Source organism: Lactuca virosa, chromosome 9 (genome assembly GCF_052849685.1).
Source record: "Lactuca virosa cultivar CGN04683 chromosome 9, Lactuca_virosa_CGN04683_v6, whole genome shotgun sequence".
In the NCBI taxonomy this organism is placed as follows: Eukaryota; Viridiplantae; Streptophyta; class Magnoliopsida; order Asterales; family Asteraceae; genus Lactuca; species Lactuca virosa.
Genome location: NC_136434.1, coordinates 218,619,965 through 218,639,617, shown reverse-complemented (window position 1 = coordinate 218,639,617; position 19,653 = coordinate 218,619,965). Strand labels below are relative to the sequence as shown.

Genomic DNA, 19,653 nt, shown 5'->3' with positions numbered 1-19,653 from the left:
ATTAAAACCTGAAAAATATGCATAGGGACCATTTTTGCATTTTTGTCTATTTAATAAGATATGTATTATTTTCATTTTTAATAAAAAGATATGTCTTAATTAGTATTTTGTAACTAAAAGTAGAAATAATAATTCTTTTTTAATTTTTAATGATGTTTAGTCATTAATTAATTATATTTTTTTTCGAGACGATTACTTTTGACTACGGTATCTTTCAAATAAAAAAAGACTATATAAAATGTTTATGTACCTAATGCATTGGACCCACACGTGAGCATCATTAGCACCAAAACGACTATAGAAGACTTCACCAAACTCTCTTTCCTCCACCAAGGTCGATCATATTATAAACTTAAACAAGGAAGACCATGAAGCATTACTAATGGGTATTGCTGTTATGTTTTCTCCGCTTTCGAGTATTTTGACAGATGATGCTAGCAACATTCCCCTGACCCCCAGGCTCTTGCATGGCTATTCTGGTTCACTATACCTTGGTTTCTTCATTCTATTATTCATCACTTGGCTTGGCAGAAAATTCAGGAATAACAATGGAGGTCCTAAACAAACTCTTAGGTCCAACAATAGGTCCTTTTTTTACAAGCAGACCCTGTTTTGTTGTGTAGTTCTTGTGCTTCTTAACCTCTTTGTGCTTTTATTCAACCTTTTTTATTGGTATAAAAATGGTAGGACCAATGAAAGCATTATCACCTCCCAGGATACTCTTCTGGGAACATTTGTTTGGTCATTTGTTTCTTTGTACTTACACACCCATGTTTCTAACTCCACCGAATCCTTGTATCCCATTGTATTGAAGGTTTGGTGGCTTTCTTTTTCCCTAATCTCTTGTTTTTGCCTTGTCTTGGACTATCTTAACTACCAACAAAATCAATACTTGATCTTGGAGGCTTTGTCTACTTTTGTCAGTCTATGTCTCTGTTATGTGGGGTTCTCTGATAACATCGAAAATGGAACTATAAACCATTTGTATCAAAAACCCCTCCTGAATGAAACTATAACCCCTTCAACAACCACAACTATCTTTAGTCTTTTAACTTTCTCGTGGATTCATCCTCTGATTGCTACTGGATATAAGAAACCATTAGACCTTGAAGACGTTCCAGAACTTGACAGTGTCAATAGTGCAAGAGGAGCCTTTACCGTTTTAAGAAGTAAACTAGAGTCGGGTAAAAGAGAAAATAGTCAAATCACTACTTTTGTTCTCGCCAAGGCTGTGATCTTGACAATATGGAGAGACATATTAATCACCGCACTCCTTTCTCTTGTGTATACTTTGGCTTCATATGTTGGGCCTTTCCTCATAGATGCATATGTAGAATATGTAAATGGAAAGCGAGACATAAAGGAGGGTTTTCTTCTAGTTTCTGCATTCATTGTCGCTAAGATAGTGGAGTGTTTAGCACAACGACATCAAGACTTTAAGCTACAACAGGCAGGAATCAAGGCAAGATCGGCTTTGGTTGCAACAATCTACCTTAAAGGTTTGACCCTTTCATCTCAGTCAAAGCAGGGGGAGTCTAGTGGCGAAATAATCAATTTAATGGCTGTTGATGCTGAAAAAATCGGTGAATTTAGCCGCTACATGCACAACCCTTGGCTAGTGATTCTTGAGGTTGGTTTGGCACTAGCAATTTTGTATAAAAATCTCGGACTTTCATCACTTGCTGCTTTTGTTGCTACCATAATTGTGGTTTCAACCAATATACCACTAGGGCGTTTCCAGAACAAGTTTCAACAGAAGCTAATGATGTATAAAGATAAAAGGATGAAAACAACTTTTGAAATTTTAAAAAACATGAGAATTCTCAAGCTCCATGGATGGGAGATGAAGTTCTTGTCTAGAATACATGATATCAGGAGGGAAGAGGCACAATGGTTGTACAAAAATGTTTTTACTATGGCAATGACTACTTTCTCATTCTGGGTTGCACCCACTTTTGTAGCAATTTCCACTTTTGGGACATGTATTCTTGCTGGTATTCCACTTGATTCAGGGAAGGTATTATCTGCTCTTGCAACATTTAAAATTCTTCAAGAATCTGCTTTAGATCTTCCGCAAACAGTATCTATGATAGCACAGACTAAAGTCTCACTTGATCGAATTGCATCGTTCCTTCGTCTTCAAGACTTAGATTCTAATCTAGTGGAAAAGCTCCCAATAGGTAGTTCCGACACTGCAGTTGAGATCATCAATGGGAATTTTTCATGGGACGTGACATCAGCAAATCCAACATTGATCGATATAAATTTCAGAGTTGTTCATGGAATTAGGGTTGCTGTGTGTGGCACTGTTGGGGCTGGAAAATCGAGCTTATTATCTTGTATTCTAGGAGAAGTGCCTAAATTATCTGGAAATGTTAAACTTTGTGGGTCAAGGGCTTATGTTGGTCAAACGCCATGGATTCAGAGTGGAAAGATTGAAGAGAATATATTATTTGGTAAGGAAATGGAGAGAGAAAGGTATGATAAGGTTCTTGAAGCATGCGCTTTGAAGGAAGATCTTGGAGTTTTATCATTTGGTGATCAAACAGTTATAGGAGAGAGGGGAATCAATTTAAGTGGTGGACAGAAACAGAGGATACAGATAGCACGTGCGCTTTATCAAGATGCTGATATTTACCTTTTTGATGATCCATTCAGTGCTGTTGATGCTCATACAGGAAGCCATATCTTTAAAGTGAGTTAATTTAATTCATTTCACTTTTCTTGATTTTCAATTTATAGTCACAACCAAGTGCTTCATTAGTAGTTTTCATGTTGTGTACTTTAATTTAACTAAAGTGAATCTATTGACAGAAATGTATGCTGGACTTCTTGAAATCAAAAACCGTGATTTATGTCACACATCAGGTGGAGTTTTTACCTGATGCAGATCTCATCCTGGTAATTGAAAGAAGCATTATTTTTTCAGTTGCTTTTTACATATTCATGTAGACACCAATCTGAAGATAATGGACACATTACCAGGTTTTGAAGGATGGGAGAATTACTCAAGCTGGAAAATACGATGATATTGTCAACACTGGAAGCAACTTTATAGAACTTGTTGGTGCACACAAAGAAGCTTTATTAGAAATGGGGAAGAAATTAGCATCTGATATAAAGGATGCGAATGAAAACAAAAGAAGCCAAGGCACTGTAAAGAATCATATCCAAGAGGAGAATGTAAACAGTCAAAAGGGTAAAGAAGTTTACTCGAATGGGAAGAAGAAGCAGCTTGTGGAAGAAGAAGAAAGAAAAAAAGGTAAAGTTGACTTGTCTTCCTATTTGAAATACCTTACAATTGCATATGGAGGAGCACTTGTGCCATTGGTATTGTTAGCACAAATTACATTTGAGGTCCTTCAAATATCGGGTAATTACTGGATGGCTTGGGCTTCTTCTGCATCACAAAGTATTGAAGCTCGTGTTGGAGGCTCTAAGCTTATTATTGTTTATGTGGGTTTTGGAATTGGATGCGCTTTCTGTGTTCTAACTAGAGCAATGCTTGTTATGAAAGCTGGATATGAAACAGCCAACAAGCTGTTCTACAAAATGCATTTTTGTATTTTTCGTGCCCCTATGTCTTTCTTTGATTCAAACCCATCTGGACGAATTCTAAATAGAGTAAGTTAATACTTTTGTTCTTTCATTTTTCTCAATTGTTGACATAGAGAGTTTTACTTGAACTCTTTTTGTAGGCATCTACAGATCAAAGTGCAGTGGATGTAAAATTAGCAGATACAATGATCCTATTTGCTGCTGTGGTCATACAACTTTTTGGCATTGTTATAGTTATGTCGCTTGGTGCTTGGCCAGTGTTCCTTTTTTTCATTCCCATGATTGGAATTTGCATCCGCTTACAGGTAATTATTACTTTATTACTTTCTACTTCTATATATCTGATATTTATGATTATGTAATTACTTAATTTCCATCTTATATTTTACACGTGTTGCCCGTTTGCCTTCAATCGATATGTATTGAACTATTAAGTTTTGGTTGAACGTGTTAATTTAATTGTATTTGAAGCGATATTACATACCTTCAGCACGAGAACTTGCACGATTGGTTGGAGTAAGCAAAGCCCCAGTCATACAACATTTTTCTGAAACGATATCCGGATCAACAACAATCAGAAGCTTCGATCAGAATGGAAGATTTGAAAACAGGTGCTTGAATCTACTTGACAATTATTCCAGACCAAATTTACATGTAGTTGGTGCGTTGGATTGGCTAGGGTTACGTTTGGATATGTTGTCCTCTTTGATGTTTTCCTTCACTCTAATTTTTCTAGTCTCTATTCCTGAAGGAACTATCAATCCAAGTAAGTAAATTTCATGACATACTTTGGATTACAGTTTCAAGGAAAAAATAAATAACTCATCTCCTCCAAAATCAAAGGTACTGCTGGCTTAGCAGTGACGTATGGACTATATTTGAATAAATTACAAGGTTGGGCAATTCAAAAACTTTGCAACGTGGAAATAAGATTTATATCGGTTGAAAGAATATTTCAATACTGTTGTATACCTAGTGAGCCTCCTCTTGAAATAGAGTCAAATAGACCTGATAGTTTCTGGCCCTCACATGGAAAAGTTGATATCATCAATCTACAGGTGATTACTATTTTTCTTCTTAATGTTGAAAGAGAAGTTAGAGGGGCTAAAAGTGTAAAGTGTGTGAATAGGTTCGATACGCCCCACACATGCCACTTGTGTTGAGAGGTATTACATGCAGTTTCCATGGAGGTAGAAAGACTGGAATTGTAGGGAGAACTGGAAGTGGTAAATCTACACTTATACAAACAGTGTTTCGTATTGTTGAACCTATTAGTGGGGAAATTGTGATAGATGGGATCAACATATCATCAATTGGACTCCATGATTTACGATCTAGATTAAGCATAATTCCTCAAGATCCAACCATGTTCAATGGAACTGTTCGAAGCAACATGGACCCACTTGAAGAATATACCGATGACCAGATTTGGGAGGTAGATGGGATCAAGTTGAAATTCATATGTAGTCTATAAAGAAAAAGTAGGAGGATATTTGATTTCTCTCTTTGCTAGAGAAATTAAATATCCTCCTACTTTTTCTTTCTACCAATCCTTCTATCAATTTTAGATGATGACAAGTGTAATAAAAAATTATTAATTTAATTGTGACAAGTATCACAATCTTAAGTTTGAGGATGATGGTAGGAAAAAAAAGTACAAGGATATTTGATTTCTCTGCTAGAGAAATTAAACATTCTTTTACTTTTTCTTTCTACCAATCCTCCTACCACTTTTCCATGATGAAAAATGTAATAAAATCTTATTAATTTAATTAAATATAACAAGTTTCACAATCTTCGGTGTGTAAGAAGATGGTAGGAAGAAAAAGTAGGAGGATATTTGATTTATCTGGTAAAGAAATTAAATATCCTCCTACTTATTCTTTCTACAAATCCTCCTACCACTTTTAGATGATGACAAGTGTAATAAAAATTTATTAATTTAATTAAATATGATAAGTGTCACAATTAAGTGTGTAGGAATATGATAGGAAGAAAAAGTAAAAGGATATTTGATTTCTCTCTATGCTATTACATACATTCAATTCATCATTTCAGGCTCTTGATAAATGCCAGGTTGGAGATGAGGTTAGAAAGAAGGAAGGCCAACTTGATTCAACAGGTTATTGTTCCCTCCACCATTTTGAGCACCAATTTATATTCGATTTTGCAAAAAAACAAAAAAAGAAAAGAAAAAAAAAACATTTCACAAGCTATGTAATAAAACTGTTACAGTTACTGAAAATGGAGAGAATTGGAGTATGGGTCAAAGGCAACTGGTGTGTCTTGGACGTGTGCTACTCAAGAAAAACAAGATTTTGTTTCTTGATGAGGCCACTGCATCAGTTGATACAGCAACAGATAACATGATACAGAAGACTCTTAGGCAACACTTTTCAGACTCCACTGTCATAACAGTTGCACATCGGATCACCTCTGTTGTCAACAGTGACATGGTTTTAGTTTTACATGATGGTTTGTGTGAACTTAACCTTAGACATTTGAGTCATGAACTGCTATCATCTTTTGTGTGCATAAAAACTTTGGTTGTGATTACTGTGCTTACTTTGACATGCAGGTCTGATTGAAGAATATGATTCACCTACGAAGTTGCTAGAAGAGAAATTATCTGCTTTTTCCAAGCTAGTTACTGAGTACAGTGTGAGGTCGAATTCTAGTCATACAATTAGTAATTGTAGTTAGAAATATTGGATATTTTCCGCTTTATAAACAAAAAGGAAAGTTGTTTTATACCAATCAACTATCCGGAATCTCCTCATTAGTCATCACAAATTTCTTCTATATATTGTCAGAGTCCCTTAACTTACGCCTTCGGTTACATTTATGTGAAAGCATATTCAAATTCTTTTGCTAATGTGGATGTCATTTCTTTCTGCAGTATATTAAATAAGTGATTATTTCAATGACATGGATTTTCTTGTTTCAATTTTGTTAATTTTTTTTACGGTCAATATTGCTGATGCTACTAATTATTGACTACTTGTTATGCATTGGTTTTTTTTGGGCAGTACCGCTTTTTTAATTACAGTTTCGACTTTGTTACCACCCCACAATTGGTATCAGGGAATCTGTTTGATAAAATCTTGAGTTTAAAAGTTTATAGTATGCCATGTCATTATTGTTAGGGTTTAATCACTTAGACAAGTGATCCAAACGATTTCACACAGATTAATAAATATAAACGAAAAAATAAGAACACAATATTTAGCATGGTTCACACGATTAGGGTAATCGACTATGTCGATGCGCGAACACTAGACAAAAAAAAAAGATATTTTATTGATACTACTGATTACAAACGCCTTAAGTGATTGGCAAGTCTATGTATATAGAACTTTTTTTTCGTCTTTTATAAGAGATTATAAATAATTATAAATTGTGATCCATCATAAAAATTTGGAGTGAACCATCTTAATGTTTTTGACAACAAAATATATATAAATCAAAATTTCAAAAGCTCACATTTTATACTTTAATAGACACCCAATTCATCTAAGGTCTAATCCAATAAAAAATAGTCTAATACAAATTAAAGATAAATACAGGAAAAGAAAAAATAAACAATAAAAAAATTCGTTCTCAACATGTCGTTCTTTTCCCGCTTCACGGTATACGTTGATACCGTGATACACAATTGCACAAATCGGTAATTGCTCGCCGCCTGTTGGGCACTGACCCTCCACCACAGCTGATGTCAAGATACAAGACCTCGTCGGGTACACTTATAAAAACTTTAAATCTTTTTTGGTTATACAACCCGACCCGAACCCGCAACTAGTATTTTTTTATTTTTTTTTATTTTTTACAATTTTTTCGGTTTAATTTAAATAGAAAATCACATGACTTTACGTTCTAGACTCGCCACTGCCTTAGGTTACACAAATTCAGTTGAAATATATACTAGTTAGTTAACCTAACAACTAGGTCAAAATGGCAAGTCAGTTAAACCACCAATCATGTTTACTTACTAAGGGCAAGGAAGGAAATAAAGCATTACTCACTTGTTCAAGGAGATGCAAGAAACCAAATGGCTAATGGCCTAGCGGTAAGGAGTGACTCTCTCATATGAGAGGTCATGGGTTCAAGTCTCAGTGGAGACATAGGTGGCTATTTAGGAGTAGGTTAGTTATTTGCCGTTTCAAAAAAAAAAAAAAAAAGAGATGCAAGAAAGGACATTTAGAGGGTGTTTGGATAAATTAGCTTATAACTTATTAGCTTATAGCGGTGATAGAAAGCAACTTTTACAAAAGTGTTTAGATTAGAAATAAACAATAAGCTATAAGCAAGGCGAGAATGTTTATTAAAATTAGCATATTTAGCTTATCTCCACCACAATAAGCTGATTTTTAGTGTTTCCTATCCAAACACTTAAATTTAGTTTATAGAGGTTGGGATAAGCAATAAGCTATAAGTTCCCTTTTTTTCCCTATCCAAACACCCTCTAAACGTGAATAAGCAAGTAATGAGCAGCAGGGGTATTAATTTATTTCTAGAGGATCATTCAATTAATTTGTAGTTTATTTTCTTTGGGAGACCCTGGGAACTGCCAAAATATTTTATATCTTTGAGTGCAAACTTTTTATTACTCTTAATATGAAGTTAGTCTATTGAATCCAACAATTTTCTGTGTAATTTATCTGTCTTTCCATTTGATTAATTACAACAAGTGAGATCTTAGCAAAGTGGTATAAGAGCAAATGGCTCTTTTGTTGGATTAGTGTCTAAGTCCATAACTATTTTGGTATGTACTTGACCCGATTGTGAGCATGGTCCTTTTGGGTTGCCTTCACCATAGCAATATGTAGGATGAATTAAGGAGAGAAAGGTTTAATTATGATTTATTAATATATTATAAGAATAATATATTAAAGGAGAAATCATATTGTTTAATTAATATTAGTCAAGAATTAATTTTGTGGCTAAAAGATATTAATTAAACTTAGGGGGCTGGAGTTGTAATTATAAGATAATTACAATTGGGCTATAGATCACCTAATAATATATAGGTTGGACGAATTCTATGGGAAGCCCATTAGAAATCGTCCAAGGGATATGTTAAAGGAGTCCATGGGCTGCTTAGGGCCTAAGCAGTCAGATTAGGGTTTCCTAGTTGTAAACCCTAATAGCCTACATGTATATAAAGGACCCCTATGCCCCAAAAACGTGGCTAACACTTGGATTAGGGTTTCCAGCCGTTTTTGGTGCCTCTCCTCTCTTCTCTCATTCATCCAATTGCTTAGTGGTGTTTGTGACTCCATTAGAGGTGCAACACTTGAGGCACTAAGCTTTATGAAGCCAAGGATTGATTGTTATTGTTATATAACAATCAAAGGTAAGATCTAAACCCTAATTTCAGTTATAGTTTATTAGATATAGGGTTTATGGCTTTGGATTATCAATTGCATGTTCATTAGACAAACTAGATCCAAAGTTATTAGGGTTTGTATGTACACCATATGATTGATGTATTGCTCGAAACCCATCAGTGGTATCAGAGCCTAGGGCTGTTTGTTTGATGTATTTGATGCTATAGTTGATTATTCATGCTTAAAATCGAAATTTTTTGGTTTCTGGGGACTGGACTCGCCGAGTCCATAGTGAACTCGACGAGTCCAAGCTAGACTCGACGAGTCAGAGTCGCAGATGGAGCAGATTTCGGGATTTTGACCTGTTTTGGCTGTGGCTAATTGCCTAAAACGTTTTTTATTAATAAAATCCGATTTTTATCAATATTTGGAGATTATCCTTGCCAAAATAGAAGATAATTGTCAAAATTTAGATAATCTTTTGTTTTATTAGATAAAGATTGATTATTTGTAATTTAGATTTGAATTATCTTGTGAAAAAGTTTCAATTTTCCCCTTTAGGTTTTATAGTTTAAATTTGAACTTAAAAGTTTTGTTTTTGAAATTTGAATAGTTAAACCCTAATGTTTTGAAAAGTTTCAAAACTTGCCCTCAAATTTTGGAATTTAAAATTTTTGATTAAAAGTTTAATTTTGAAAGATTTAAATTTTAAACCCTAATGTTTTGAAAAGTTCAAAACTTGCCCTCAAGTTTTGGAATTTAAAAGTTGATTAAAAGTTTAATTTTGAAATGTTAAATTCTAAAACCCTCGTATTTTTGAAAAAGGTTCAAATTACACCCTTATGGTTTTATTAGTTAATTAAAGTGTATAATTAAAAGAGAGTTAATAATTCCATAAAGTTTTGGTTTACATTTAATTAAATTAAAAGTATAATTAATTAAATTAGACCACCTAGTATTTTAAAAGTTTAAAATACACCCTATACTATGTATATATGACATTAAAAGTCTAATATTATATATGTATGAGTAAACAGTCAGTCTTACCGTTAGTAGGCCTCATTCACGAAGCTGGTCTATAAGGGGTGTTTAAGGAAATTGCCTATAAAATGGCGATTGAATGGGTATCCACTCTTACCCACCGCACTCTTGACTGGTGGAGGGTCGTTAGCCGAACGGGTAGGATAGGACGAAACCTTCCATTATAAGTATAATGAAGTACAAAGTAACTACATGCTTTTACAAATTCCCAAAATTCTAGTTATTTTAGGCAAAATGTGAAATTGTATGCTAATCCATGGAATTACACTTCGTACCCTTGTCAAACGTTAGTGGAGCGTATGTGGTTAACCGGCACACTAATTTGGGGTTGACATTGGTAGTGAAGGGTGGCTCGATGTTTATCATAGATCAATGGAGCGTGTGTGGTTAACCGGCACATTGATTAGGTGGTAGTAGCATTGAGTGCACCGCGTACGTTCGCATGGTTATTCACACCTTGTTTGTGATCCTCGGCATCCCAGTAGCAAATTTGAAGGGCATAATCGAGATTAAACATGCCATTGAAAAGTTCAATGAATCTCAAAAGACCTAGGAGTTTCAATTCATTTATAACTTAAACTTCATTTTTGTTTTTCATGGTGGGAATTGGTAAATCGTCATTTACCTACCTTCAAATATTTTGCAACTAGATTACGGCATCCCTCTTCTAGGTTGTAGAGTATTATGTTGGATCCTAGCCTTGATGTTTCATTTGGGTGTTACATCAAGGATTCTTATCAACTAACTTGAATTTTCTCCCGTTTTGTAGATGTCTAAATCTTACAATGGTCTTCCCAAATCCATTGGGACAAGCTTTCCAAATGAAGATGACGTTCCAAGATACGATCAAGGAAATGAGAGTCATGCTTCACTTCCTCCACCTCCTCCAATTATTCTCCCCAACCCACAAGTTCAAAGGCTTGAAAAGTTCAAGCTCACTCAAGCCCTATTGGCAAGTAAACACGAAGATGGGAAACCTGTGTGTGCACACGTCTTGGAGATAAAGTCACACATTGATAGGTTAAGGATGATGGGTGTCGATATCTCAGAGATGTTGGCTGTTGACTGGGTTCTTCAGTCGCTTCCTGAATCATATAGTGAGTTTGTTAGAGAGTACTATATGATGGACCACGACGTGACCCTCGTTGATCTCACCTATTTGCTTATAGCTGCTGAATCAGCAATGATTTGGCGTGCTGGTCCAGCAAATTTGTCTGGTGAATCAAACTCCCAAACTTCAATGGACACTGGCAACATTGGAAGTCCAGAAAGGACTAAGCATGAGATTGTCCCATGTGTTGTTCCAAAGGAGTCCATTTGCTTTTATTGCCTAGAGAAGGGGCATTGGAGACGAAGCTGCCCAAACTACCTGAGAGATCTAAGAGATGGGAGAGTCAAGGAATATGGCTCTACTTCAGGTAAAATCCATTATCTAACTCTGTAAGTTCCTATTTTTGATTCTTAATACATGATGTGATAAGATTACATTTTGATGTTTTGCAGGCTCAAAGAAAAGAGAGGAAGCTTAAGGAAGAAGCGTGCTGAATCTGATCATGAAGAAATGGATTTCGATCGCATGGATTCGAAGATCAGATTTTTTGAGTTGCTACTCTAGAGTTAGGATAGAATGATAAGAAATATGAAATAGCATAGTTTTTCAGTTGAATTGCATTGTAAGGACAAATTTTTCCGCAATAAAATAAATTTTGATTTTGTCTTATTTATTTATCCTTGCAATGGTGTGTATGAAAAATTGATGTTTAATTGTTTCTATTACTAGCAATAATGGATTTGATTCTTAATTATGTTATTTGTGGAAATGTCGAGAATTTGCCAAATAAGGGAAGATTCTCATCGCCCAAGTTTCAATTGGACAGAAACTTGGAATCATACAACTAGGTTGCGTGATGAATGAGAAACTTCATATTTGGAAATTAGACTAATTCTTTGGCAAAGTGTCAAGAGAAGGACTAGGAGATCGAGTACACTAGGTTGTGCGTTGATCAAGTCCACCACAAGAGTGATAAAGATATTCATCATGATTTACTAAAGTTTAGTAAATATGGTTATACTTACAAGATTAAGTATAATTCTGAGTTGATCGAAAGCGTTTCAATCAATAGAAGAACGAATAAGAAGAATCAAGTAGGCAGAAAGATAAAAGTTTCTTTATTCTAAGAAGAAGGGAGAGTACCTTTTATTGTGTTTTATGATAGGTCTTAATGATTAAGAACTATTTCTCAATTGGTCCTCTAAGTGAGTCTTAGTGCATTTGCATGTCTAAGAAGAGGAATCGAGAATTATGGAAATAGTTAAATCAATAAGTCAATCATACTTCGTTCCAATATCAAGTCTTAAGAGTCATAATCCAAGATTCTGACATGAGTGACACGTCTTTAGTAGGTTTATAACACTCAACAAATGTGGAATTGGAAAAAGTCTTCTTATTCCTGCACATTTGAGATTGTTAAGTTGTGATGTCTTGGATAAGACAAAGACCAATGTTAGGTGCATTTCATGTACCCATTTTGTAGCTTTATTTCATAAAAGTACATTGCATATAGGCTTAAACTCATGCATTTTGCATGTTTTTCGGGATTTTTCATGAGGCAACTTCATTCACATACTTTTGTGATATTTTAGGGAATTTTGGAGGTAGGATCTTGTTGGAGGAGGTAAATAAGAGTTGCGTACAAAATATCGGGACTTGCGGAGCACCGAGGAGTAAGATATCAAAGAAATGAAGATTTTGGCTTTACAGAGATTTACACGGCCGTGTAAATGCAAGCCTTGCGTTTACACGGGCCGTGTAAACGTAGATTTCTGCACAGTATATTTTTGCGTTTACGCGGGCCGTGTAAATGACAGTGTTAATTTACGCGGGCCGTGTAAACGTAAATGGGTTTTAAAGCAGTTTTTCACCATTTTTAAAAGGGGGAACCGACTTTTTACTTTGGGGGTCGACTTTTGGAGTAGAGAAGGCGATTTTCTTGAGGATTTTGAAGTTGATTAACACTTGGGAACATTTGATTTCATTTTGTAAGAACTTTAATTTCATTTTCTAGATTTGTGATCTTGTTCTAGTCATGAGTGGCTAGAACCCTAGATTCTCCAACTTTATGTCTTGACTTCTAGTTGTGATTTCAATCATATGACTTGATGTTTTCTTTCATTTTTCTATCTAGTGAATTTGATTTTGTTTCAATCGAATGTTTGATTCTAATTGTGATTCTTATTGGCCATTTGAATTAGGGTTAGATCATTCAAGTTATCTAATTGCAAAATCCGTAATTGTTTTGTAAATTGGACTAGGTAACAAGCACTAAACTGATTTCTATTGAATGAATTTAGTGTAAATCTTATTCACACATTCTTATGCTCCCGAGCTTATGAGGAGTATTGAGTGTTGTTGGGAACATTCACATAAAGTTTAATGCAATCTTTCAACCTAATTCTAAGAGTTTGTTTAGATTAGATTGGTAAGGTTAGGATTAATCAAAGAGCTTGTTTTGGTTAATTATTGTGGTGAATGGGAAGTGTTAGAGCTTGTTAACACTTTCAAGTACCAACTTAGATAGAATTAAACAAATATCTTGTCATCCATGGAATCACATTGCTAATTTGTCTTGCATAGAGTTGGAGTACTTACAAATCTTGAACTTATTTCACTTAATCAATCATTTACTTATTGCTTTATTCTATAGTTTAAATCATTGCTTATAAATTCCCCCCATTCTGTGACCATTTTTGGAAAGGGAACTTCCCTAACGAGGGTTTCCGGGCCAGCTTTCGCGCACCGACTAATCCCCCGCTGCAAACATGAGGCTTTGTGACCATTTTTGTACCTTACGCAAAAAGGTATAAACACTTGTCCCGTGTCTCTGTGGATCGACCCTACTTACCTTGTACTACGTTTTTAGTGCATAGTAGTAGTGCTTAAGGAGTCATTTGTACCCTTTATTTGTTGGGTTTGACACGCCCTAACAACCAACTAGAACCAATTATGTGAAGTGATAGTCTTGATAAAAAACCACACTAACTCTTGAATATTTGTTTTGTCAAGGAATGTTTCTTGACAAGAGAAACTTATATGTCAAGGAGTCAGTGGGAGTCTTAATGGTCTTGAAAGGTTTCAAGAACAAATCAAGAGTTAAACCTTGTTGATCATCACTAGCACACGACTTGAGGTTTAGAGCCTATCGTTGATGACATACTCTTTTTCTGTGTCATTCCAATTGAGTTAATTATGCATGTGAGTTCTATGAGTTCTCATGTGAATGTATAAAGACAAAGCACCTTGATCAATGGAAAATACATTGATAAGTAAGGATGAGTTGCTGAACCACTTGGAAAACATGGTGGGCACTCGTGTTACCATGAGGCAAGAAATCGAGATTGAGCATGTTCGGTCCATATGAGTTTGGATTTGTCACAAACTTTGGATTAGGAAAATTCACATGGATAGGAACACATACACTTTAAAATCTAAGTGTCATGAGGTTTCCCTCCTTCATGAAAATGATTGTAAGGAAATGCTTTCACTAAGAGAGATTTTAAGAAGATTGCAATTGTGAAAATTGTATTCTCAAATTCGATTATGATTACGGCATCCCTCTTCATAGTTCGAATTGTGAGATTTGGCAATTAGTCTGAACATTTGGGACTTAGTAACATAAGTTCTGAATTTCTTTAGACACACATGTGAGCTTTCTAAGGCAAAGGTGTATGAGGTTAAGAAGCTTAGATAAAGGCTTATCAAAGCATCAAGTATTTAGAAATATGAACTTAAGGAATTCAATAAGCATTGTTTTCTGAAAATTCAGATGTTTTCTAGATATATGTCAAAGCTAGTGGGAGCATAAGTGTTATGCTTGTATGGTAATAATCATCATGTTAGTGGGAGCATGATTATTATTTTCAGTATTGCAAGTTAGCAATATTAATTATAGAAAACAAAGATTCACTTTGCAAAGTTGCAAGGGTTGAAAAGTTGTTTTGCTATAATTATGGGAGAGAATATTATACTTCGTTTCAAAATCTAAAAGCTTAGATCGAGAAATGTTAATAAAATTTAGTCAAGGATACATAGTGCATTCTCAAAATTCGATTATGATTACGGCATCCCTCTTCATAGTTCGAATTGTGGGAACATGGCACATAAAATATTATGGCAGAAGGATGATAAAGTATCACGTCTTTATGTGCGACATTATGCATCGTGTCCAATACGCTTCGAGTATAGGATCGATTGCATATGCTATAATATTTGACCGTTCTAAAATTTTCCAAATGCCTAGGGCATTAAGAGGAAAAAAAAGGACTAGAAATGGTTTTGACTAAAATAATTAAACAACTATCAAAGGACGATCTGAGGTTCACTGAGGATTTGTCGCTTGTGAGTAGTTGGAAGTATAGTACTGGATGGACTATATTGACATTATTATGAATAGATAAGATTCTATTAAGAATGAGTTGTCATATAGCAAACATGGAAATGTTTCCATTAATGGGAGTTGGATATTAAGAAATATGTCTAGATTAGAAACTTTTATGCGAGAAGGATGTTCAAAGGAATGTACTTTGAATGTGAGACTTCACGTCTATGGAATTGTCTTGTAACAATTTCCAATAGAATACCTTGTAATTTCATTAGTCGGGTCTTGGTAACTTTTGTGCTATGACATTACGAAAGAATCATTGCATAAAATGTTAGAATCTGACATATTCTAAAAGTGGCAAGAATTTGGTATTCTTATACTAATAATAAGGATTGGGGATTGTGAAATGAGTTTCATTGGAAAAGTTTTTTTTTTTTGATCTATTTCATAAAGTACGGACCATAGGAAACCAAAGTGTGCATGCTTGGAGCATGGGACAATTGTGGTTATAATTCGAGTAATAAGTTGATTTTCTGAAACAGTAAGCAATGAATAATGAGTAATCAATATGGTGTTTAAACAAAAGTGTTTTTTATTTACGCTCAAAAGTTTTGGGGCCATATAGGATTAATATTATTATTGCGTTTCACTTTGCATGTTTTGACTTCCAGAATAAGTAGGTTATTCAAACATCCACAGTCGGTCATACGTTGGGAGTAGGTATGAAGGAAGACTGTCATGAATCTGTCTGTAGATTGTCTAAAGTGTTTAGACATAGCACAAGTTTGCTGCAGAGTTCATGAGTGCTTTAATAAGATTAGAGTATTTGATCAAACCCACACTCACTTGAATAACTTAATGGTTTTTATCATGAGTAATTGTGAGACGATAACATTGTATATTCTTGAAACCGAGACGTGTGAGTTGTTATTTGTTGGTCGGTTGCGCATTGATAATAAGAAAACGCACCAGTAACTTGGGGTTATAAAACTTATTGTTGTGTGTGATTCGATCAGTAAATGCAAGCGAGCATTTGAGTCGAAGTTTATCCACTCCTTTTACCCAAAGTGGGATAAAAGCGATATCTGTGGGCCTCTCGATGATTTAGTGATGACACCCTAAGCGCTTGGCCAAGCTGGGACTAAGTTGATGTGTTCAATTGTCGTCTGTTATCAATCGTCATAAATCGGAAGTCGGGAAACAGTATAGAGAGAATGATCAAATTCATGTCTCATGTCTATACGATATCTTGAGAATGGAGGAATATATGATCCCTTATCTAAAGGACACGCGTATCTGATAAGATCAGAGTTGACAACGGCTTTTGAAAGCTATGATTGCTGATCAGGTTCTGAAGTTATGCAAAATAGTTATTAGACTTATCCAAGTGGGAGACTGTTAGATTAGCGTCTAAGTCCATAACTATTTTGGTATGTACTTGACCCGATTGTGAGCATGGTCCTTTTGGGTTGCCTTCACCATAGCAATATGTAGGATGAATTAAAGAGAGAAAGGTTTAATTATGATTTATTAATATATTATAAGAATAATATATTAAAGGAGAAATCATTTTGTTTAATTAATATTAGTCAAGAATTAATTTTGTGGCTAAAATAGATTAATTAAACTTAGGGGACTGGAGTTGTAATTATAAGATAATTACAATTGGGCTATGGATCACCTAATAATATATAGGTTGGATGAATTCTATGGGAAGCCCATTAGAAATCGTCTAAGGGATATGTTAAAGGAGTCCATGGGCTGGTTAGGGCCTAAGCAGTCAGATTAGGGTTTCCTAGTTGCAAACCCTAATAGCCTACATGTATATAAAGGACCCCTATGCCCCAAAAACATGGCTAACACTTGGATTAGGGTTTCCAGCCGTTTTTGGTGCCTCTCCTCTCTTCTCTCATTCATCCAATTGCTTAGTGGTGTTTGTGACTCCATTAGAGGTGCAACACTTGAGGAACTAAGCTTTCTGAAGCCAAGGATTGATTGTTATTGCTATATAACAATCAAAGGTAAGATCTAAACCCTAATTTCAGTTATAGTTTATTAGATCTAGGGTTTATGGCTTTGGATTATCAATTGCATGTTCATTAGACAAACTAGATCCAAAGCTATTAGGGTTTGCATGTACACCATAGGATTGATGTATTGCTCGAAACCCATCATCTTTGACCAATAATACCCAGAGAATTAAAGAAGCAGAAGAGAGTCTGGAAGGTTGAAGAACACCATTGAAGAATTACAACAACAAATTAGATAAGAGAAGAAATCGAAGTAGCGGTATTAGCATTAGAAGGCGATGCGTTGCTTTGGTGTGATGAAAAATGGCGAGTAGGTCACCAATGTAGAAAATGGGCCTCAATATCATTTTAGCCCCTATTTCAGACCAATTTGTTATTAATCTGGCCTGAAAACAAAATAAATCATTTATAAATTCATTTGAAAGCCCAAGCCTAAATGTTTTAATCTGTTACTATTCATTCAAGGCCAACTTTTATTTCTTGTTTGACGTATATCATTCACTAGCACAATGCATGGTTTCTCAATTTTATCATTAGTCTTAGTCGTTGAATCAAGTATACATATCGGTTCATGTTGTTCCGATTGATTCTTCTTTAATATGTAACATCCGGAATCCTAGGTATATTAATGGTGTGTTTATTTTGGGGTTTATTGAGTGACTCGACGAGTTGTGATTCCAACTCGTCGAGTAGAGTCGAGTTGACTGCATGGGTTTAATGAGCGGACTCGACGAGTCGGAGAGCCGACTCGCCGAGTAGGTGCTGTGTATTGAAACCCTAAATCCCTGGGTTTGGGGCCTATATAAGGGAACTTATAGCCTCATTTGCGGCTCATGAGATGACCAACTTCACTGAGAGAAACCCTAGTCGCCTTTTTGAGCTAAAAGAGAGAATGTTGAGCTTATATTGAGTATTTTGGTGCATCTTTGGAGGGGAAGAGAAGGAATTCAAGCAAGGAACGAGAAGAGGCTGTTAGTTCTGTTGCTTGTCATCCAAGAGCTTCTGTAAAAGGTGAAAAGTTCATACCTTTATCATTCTTATGGTTAGATCTCTTGATTTTGGAAGATTAGGGTTTATGCCATCTTTATTTGGGATTTCGAGCTTACAGAGTTGTCTTGAGGTTTAGACCTCAGATCTGGACCTTGTGAGGTCCCTAGAGTCCAAAGGTCCCAACTTTATTCACCCATATGAAGGATATTGTGCTTAACACATTGTGAGAGCATGTTTTGGTATGTTGGAGCAAAACTACCATGCATGAACGTAAAGATTGAAGCTTTACGTGACAATGGAGTCTTGGGGTGCTACATCTAGTGTTTGGAGTAGTAGAGTTGCCTTGAATCGTCTGAATGAGAAATCAGATTGAAGGGACTCGCCGAGTCTATGAGCTGGCTCGACGAGTCGGCTGGGGTTTTTCCCCGATGAGTCTGGACATGGGTGACTCGGCGAGTTGGCGAGACAACTCGGCGAGTTGGCGAGACAACTCGACGAGTCAAGGTGGATTTTCACGATATGATAGAAGAAACAAGGGGACTCGACGAGTCACATAGATGCACTCGGCGATTCGGGTCAAACATGGACTGTTGACTCGAGTTTGACTTCTGTTGACTTTAGGGTTTGGTCATACATGAGTAATGGAGAATATGGAGGGGTAAAATGGTCTTTTACCCAATCCAAGAGTTAGAAAGAGAAAGATAGGGAAACCTTTTGGTATTGAGTATGAATAGAGTATTCATTAGAGATATTTATCCTATGTGATAGGCGGAGGCTAGTTCGAGATTTCCGTGTGCGAGATTATTACTTGTTAGCTTTCGAGGTGAGTCTTCTCACTATACTTACCATGTGTGGTATCTTTGTGCGACTGAGATGTCTTATGTGCTTATCTGTGTATTATGATATTTTGCATTGTGTCTTTGTGATTTATGCTGAGTATTATTATTATGAGCTTCCTGAGTTAGGACCGGAGGGTCCACCCGAGTTATGGGACTGGAGGGTCCCACTGAGACACATTGACCGGAGGGTCTTATCTGAGTATAGCCATAAGAGGGTACTGAGATGTGTGTGGTATTTTGGGGAACTCACTAAGCTTCGTGCTTACCGTGTTATGTGATATGTGTTTCAGGTACTTTTCATGATATCGGGAAGGTGACGGATCGATTGTACACACGAGAGAAAGAGTTATGTTTGGAGGATCCTGGATTTGTGATAAACAATTTTAAATAAAAATGTGTTGATAATTTGTTACTAGTGATTTTGAGGAAATGTGAGATATGTTTATTTGTGTTTTGAAATGAAAAATTGGTTTTAAATATTACAGTGTTA

General features: G+C 35.5%; 1 protein-coding gene across 2 annotated transcripts; it reads left to right on the top strand.

Moving 5' to 3' along the window:
• Positions 1 to 294: 294 nt before the first annotated feature.
• On the top strand, positions 295 to 6,487 carry LOC145136404 (ABC transporter C family member 3-like). Of its 2 annotated transcripts, XM_079070523.1 has the most exons (10): positions 302 to 2,695; positions 2,815 to 2,901; positions 2,986 to 3,624; positions 3,699 to 3,863; positions 4,030 to 4,324; positions 4,402 to 4,616; positions 4,688 to 4,993; positions 5,617 to 5,680; positions 5,794 to 6,033; positions 6,137 to 6,487. In XM_079070523.1, the coding sequence occupies exons 1-10, from the start codon at positions 383 to 385 to the stop codon at positions 6,259 to 6,261; spliced, it is 4,449 nt and encodes a 1,482-aa protein (XP_078926649.1). In that variant the 5' UTR covers positions 302 to 382; the 3' UTR covers positions 6,262 to 6,487. The 2 variants fall into 2 exon arrangements, 1 of the variants encoding a protein (XP_078926649.1); XR_013720438.1 differs by lacking the exons at positions 4,402 to 4,616; positions 4,688 to 4,993 and having other exon boundaries at positions 295 to 2,695; positions 4,030 to 4,169; positions 6,137 to 6,234.
• The last annotated feature ends 13,166 nt before the right edge of the window (positions 6,488 to 19,653 follow it).